Genomic DNA, 6,000 nt, shown 5'->3' with positions numbered 1-6,000 from the left:
GGTCTAAAGACGGGCAACTTGAATGGTGAGATCGGCAGAAGGATGACTGTGAAGAACAACTCAGATTATGTGAGCTACAGAGCTTGGCAACCAGGCACCTCAGAGGTGACCTGATTGAGGTTTACAAGACTCTGAGAAGATTATTAAAATGAATGAAGGTGGAATTCTCACTGTTATGATGAATTCCAGAACTAGGGGTCATAAATTCAAATTACGGAAGCTGAGGTTTAGATTAGATTGTAGGAAGTTTTCTTTTAGCCAGAGAATTGATTGCTGGAACAAATTGCCCACACAGATAGTTGAGGCTGACAGTTAGAATAAATTCAAACCAGTACTCAGATTGCTGCCAGACTAAATGAGTATTTGCATTTACATTCACACATGAGGAGTTATTCATGGAGAAAGCCAGATGTTTATCAAACTCCAACAGGAAGTTAAATGATTTTGTAATAAATGAGAGAAAAGTAGAGGAGAAACTGGATACTTACCTGCGTGAGGAGGAAAGCGTATAATTTGTGTTTTCTTATCTACTTTGTTAGGGTTTTTTTTTTTTTTTTTTGGCAGTGCAGCAAAAGCTTTTGACTTCCTTGCGCTATATTGCAAATACTATTACTATTCCCTTCATAATCTTTTTACCCTTTCCTTTTCACTCTTCTTAATATTAGAGGATCATTTCTAAACTAAGAGTACCTTTCCTTTTATTTTCTTTTTTTGTGTGTAACCATACTAAATTATATTTATGATTGCTTAATACTGTAAAGTAGGGTGTCCAAACACAGAAGTTTAGCAAATAAATGTTGAAAATGGTCTTCAGGGTTTTTAATTGTAAATCCTACAGCAAATTTTTTCTGTCCCATACACATTCTCCAGCAATGTAGGTAGCCAAGACATTTAAGCCTTTATCCAAAAAAACAAAATCAGCATCTGTTCCAAAATCCAGAGTTCCTTTAGAGTCAGTGATATTTAAAACTTCTGCAGGATGCAGAGTAGCACATTCCAGAGCTTCCACCTTAGAACATCCTAATCAATAAATAATTGTCTCATTAGCTGAATACAATTTCATTAAAAATATAAACAATTAGTAAAAAAAAATTCCAGAAATCAATATAAAATGAAAAAGTACATATACCACTGTTATTAAAGTAATTTTCATATTATTTCAGTTTAATAGTAATAGGGCAGGTGATGAAAGAGAAAACACAATGCTAATACATGCTAGTTGTTAACAATTAAGTTGCAGAATGATCAAAACCAGGGGCCAGCAAGAGCAGTCAATTGTAGTGCACAGAAATAAAAATATAATATAATAATCTGGAAAACAGTGAAATGCCACAAATTTCATTAATCATTTGTCTGATTTGGTTTTCAAGTTTACTTCAAATTTTTATGTTTCTACTTAATGTATTTTTATAGCTAAAAAAATTATAATTCTATTTTAAATAAATAATAATATCTGTTTTAAATAAAATAAATACAAAATTGCAATGAACCAATCTCAAGACCTTGTTTATTTTTAAGTAGCTCATATGGTGGTTAAGGTTGCTGATCCCTGGTCTAAGTGATTAACAGTTGTGTAAATGCTGGTATTAAATGTTAAGGTACAAACACAAAAATGTTTTATTAGATTATTACAAAACATGAATGGGATATTTCTTTTAATGTGTATTAGTAATGCAAAGAGACTGGATATTTTTCAATCCAAAATTAGTTATGCAAATGAGTTTGCTATCAGCTAAAAATGGAATGTTGATAAATCAACCTCAATGTACCTTAATAAGAGCATATGATCTTAATGGGTAGCAACACAGACATGACATCTGATGTCTTGTGCTAAGAACTAGGTTGTTAAATAGAGCAAGGTATCAATTCCCATTCTTTTATAAGGAATAATACAACCAAGCTTGTATAGTTACAGCTCTCTTGTCGAGAGTGTCCCAGGCTTGCCCTAGTTTTTTAATGGATGACATGCATTATTAACTGTTAAGAAAAAGTCTGGATAACTATTCTTGCAAAAGGGATAAACATATAATGGGAGATTAACTTCCCAGATATTGACTGGAATTTGTGGGTTGATCACTCGCACACTAGCAGGGCTTTTGTGAATTTATCGGATGATTGTTTTTTACAGCAGCATGTTACAGAGGCAATCAGAGGGAGAGGAGTAACATTCTTGATCTGATTATCAGCAGTGATCATTCATGCATTAGGAATTTACAGATAAAGAAGCCACTAGATGGCAGTGATCACAGTGTACTGATGTGGAATTTACTTAAAGATGCAACTATCATCAGGGATAAAGGGAAGGGTTTTTACTTTCGTAAAGGTGGCTAAAGTGGTCTCAGAGATTTTTTAAATTGTACACATTGGCACCAACTGATGATGTTACCAACAGCAAATTCTAAATAGGAAGCATTCAAGGAAGTAATCTCAGAAGCTACAAGGCTTTTTGTTCCAACTAAAAAATAATCTTCTAGGTTTAGGTACAAATGGACTAAACTAATGTTAGATGAACTAATGAGACTCGTGGCAGAGAAGAAAAATGCATGGGATGCATATAAATTATCAGGCGACACAGAAGCCTATGGTAGATATAAACTAGTCTGTAATCAAGTCACAAAGGAGGTTAGGCAAGCGAAGGCAGATTATGAGAAATCTTTGGCAAAGGATGCAAAGAAAAACAGCAAAGACTTCTTTACCTATATAAAGTCTAAAAGGAAGGGAATGAATCAAATTGGTCCACTTGATCTCAATGGTTTGAATGTAGATGATCATTTTCAGATAGCTGCCAAACTAAATGAGTATTTTGCATCTACATTCACACATGAGGAGTTATTCGAGGAGAATGTCAGATGTTTATCAAACTCTAACAGAGAGTTAAATGATTTTTTAATAACTGAGAGCAAAATGGAGGAAAAATTATTCAAGTTAAGAAAGGCACCTGGAGTAGATAAGACTATCCAGTTATATTAAAGGAGGTGGCAAAGAAAGTAAGCAAACCCTTAGCCATAATTATGAGAGCATCCTTGGACTCATCGGAAGTCCCCACAGACTGGAGATTTACATTTGCACATGGAGATGTGCAAATGTATCTCCAATTCACAAAGGGGGATCAAAGGGTGACATGAGTAATAACAGACCTGTTAGTTTGACTTCTGTTCCAAGGAAAATAATGGAGTCACTGGTTAAAGAAGCATTGCAGGATCATCTAGACAAGACTGCAGTAATAATTCAGACACAGCATGGGTTTGTTAAGGGGAAGTCTTGTCTGACCAATTTGATTGGATACTATGACATGGTCACAAAGGAACTGGATGCAAAAAATAATTTTGATATTGCATACTTGGATTTCAGGAAAGCTTTTGATACTGTTCCACAGGGAAAACTACTGTACAAATTAGAGAAGTATGGCATTAAGGGCAAGTTGCTACAATGGGTTTTTAATAACAGTATGTAATGACTGTAATGACAGTATGCTGCTGCAACAGGATCTGAAAAAGTTGGGCAAATGGGCTGAGAAGTGGCAACTGAAGTTTTAACATTGACAAATGCAAAGTACTGCATATGAGTAGCAGTAACCCAAAAGGAATATACCAACTGGGTGGTGTTACACTCAGGGTAGTGGAGAATGAAAGAGACCTGGTGGTAATTGTGTAAGAGAATTGGGGGGTGATTTTGTAATAACTGAGAGCAAAATGGAGAAAAATTATTCAAGTTAAGAAAGGCATCTGGAGTAGATAAGACTATCCAATTATATTAAAGGAGGTGGCAAAGAAAGTAAGCAAACCCTTAGCCATAATTATGAGAGCATCCTTGGACTCAGGGGAAGTCCCCACAGACTGGAGATTTACTCGTTCTATCAGCTCTACATCCTTCCTAAAATGAGGCTTGTAAGCAGACCTGTAAGCAGTACTCAAGGTGTGACCTGACCATTGCCTTATACAAGGGGATAATGAACTTATCCCTGCTAGCAAAATTCCTGTATATCATTGATGAGACCCCATGACCTACCCTGGCAGCCTGTCTGCACTGTTCAGAAAACTTCATATCTGACTGCACAATTACCCCCAGGTCTTTTCATTCTCCACATACCCTGAGTGTAACACCACCCAGTTGGCATATTCCTTTCAGGTTACTGCTACTCATATGCAGTACTTTGCATTTGTCAATGTTAAAACTTCAGTTGCCACTTCTCAGCCCATTTGCCCAACTTTTTCAGATCCTGTTGCAGCAGCATACTATTACTGTTATTAAAAACCCATTGTAGCAACTTGCCCTTAGTGCCATACTTCTCCAATTTGTACAGTAGTTTTCCACAGGGAAAACTACTGTACAAATTGGAGACCTGGGGGTAATTGTGCAGTCAGATATGAAGTTTTCTGAGCAGTGCAGACAGGCTGCCAGGGTAGGTCATGGGGTCTCATCAATGATATACAGCAATTTTGCTAGCAGGGATAAGAAGTTCATTATCCCCTTGTATAAGGCAATGGTCAGGTCATACCTTGAATACTGCTGACATATCTGCTTACAAGCCTCATTTTAGGAAGGATGTAGAGTTGATAGAACAAGTACAGAGAAGGGCAACAAGACTGGTGAGAGAATCAAAGAGAATCAAAGGGGTGCTCTTACAAAGAAAAGCTTAAGTTCTGCAAATACAGCATCTGGAGACTTGGCACCTGTGAGGTGATCTGATTGAGATGTATAAGGCCTTGAATGGATTGAGCAGGCTCAATGCTGATGGGATTCTTCCTCCTGCTGAGATTACAAGCCTGAAGGGGCATAAACTGAAATTGAGGAAAGACAGTTGTCGAATAGGTGTGCGGAAATTTGCCTTTAGCCAGTGGGTAGTTGATTGCTGGAACAAACTTCCACCTGTTGTTGTTATCACCATGCAAGTTGATAGCTTAAATAAATTCAAGAAGTGGACAAACATTAGAGCAAATGGATATGTGAAATGGGATTTTTTTTTTTTTTTTTTTTGGCTGATGCTGTATAAGCTTGCTCTCTTGCATCATATGCCTCTACTAATGCTAATAAGGATCAAGTATTTCAAGATTGAGAGAGTCCTTGAGGATTCTTTGCAGAAACACATGGAAATCTGTGTGGTCATTAACAGTGGTTCCATCAATTCTGTAAAACAACCACATCCAAACATCTCTTTCTGTGATGTTAGTGGGATGTAATATGGTCCCTCTTCCCTCCTGTGCTTAAGTCAACTTGCTGTTGGCACCAATTGAAATGGGCTGTGTAGGTTTGAAAGGAATACAGACATCTGGCTGTTGTGTATAAAGACCACCTCTCAAGGAGTCTTATCAATGGTATACTGGATACAAGAAGCTTTCAGAAATTGACGTTATCTTGGAAGCACAAGTAACAATCAGTGAAGCTCTAAATACTGGTTTAATCCAGATGAGATTTAGACAAAGTCTTATTGGTTATATGTCTCATGAGTTTATATCACCCACAAGCTATAGCTGTTAATCTCATTTTCAGAAGTGCTCTGGTTTAAGAGTTTTATTTAGGCAGGATTAGAAAATTTATAAAAAATTCTCAATTTTACAATCCAATAAACTATAATTTCACCATGCAGAAAGTCTCTTATTTATCTAGAAATTAAACTTAAACACAGTTATACTACAATAAGTTTAAATAGAAATGCATATCTCAGCCTGAACTCTGAATTCCATAGTTGAACTTAGGAATGTCATTGTAGTAGTTTGTATTAGATATTTATTGTGTTATTATAGTAATTTTTATTTCTAGATGGATAACCTACACAAAGAAAACAACTCTTTTAAAGTCACGATTAAATTAAAGTATCTTATTTAATATGTCATACCCAAACCAGTTAGAATATCAAATTGATGTTGAAATCACTAAAATTTCCCAAGAAGGAAATCTAATATTGCATTTGCAGTGTGAAACCATCCTACAATTTGATGAAAGAAAAACGTTTCATCTATCCTTACAAAAAAAAAAATAAAATAAAATAAATGTTTTTTT

At 35.7% G+C, this 6,000-nt stretch overlaps 1 protein-coding gene across 1 annotated transcript in view; it reads right to left on the bottom strand.

Moving 5' to 3' along the window:
- Window positions 1-811: 811 nt before the first annotated feature.
- The window catches only part of LOC150079683 (N-acetylglucosamine-6-phosphate deacetylase), a 39,511-nt gene continuing 34,322 nt past the window's right edge, over window positions 812-6,000 (bottom strand). Inside the window, exon 9 of the mRNA XM_090382418.1 lies at window positions 812-1,020. Coding sequence (XP_090238544.1) covers window positions 833-1,020 — 188 coding nt within the window. The 3' untranslated portion in view covers window positions 812-832. The remainder of the gene's footprint in view (window positions 1,021-6,000) is intronic.

This window comes from Mastigoproctus giganteus, chromosome 10 (assembly GCF_048544385.1).
Source record: "Mastigoproctus giganteus isolate SK-2022 chromosome 10, ASM4854438v1, whole genome shotgun sequence".
NCBI classification, from domain to species: domain Eukaryota; kingdom Metazoa; phylum Arthropoda; class Arachnida; order Uropygi; family Thelyphonidae; genus Mastigoproctus; species Mastigoproctus giganteus.
Note: the sequence above shows the minus strand (reverse complement) of the source record. Positions and strands in the feature narration are given on the sequence as shown.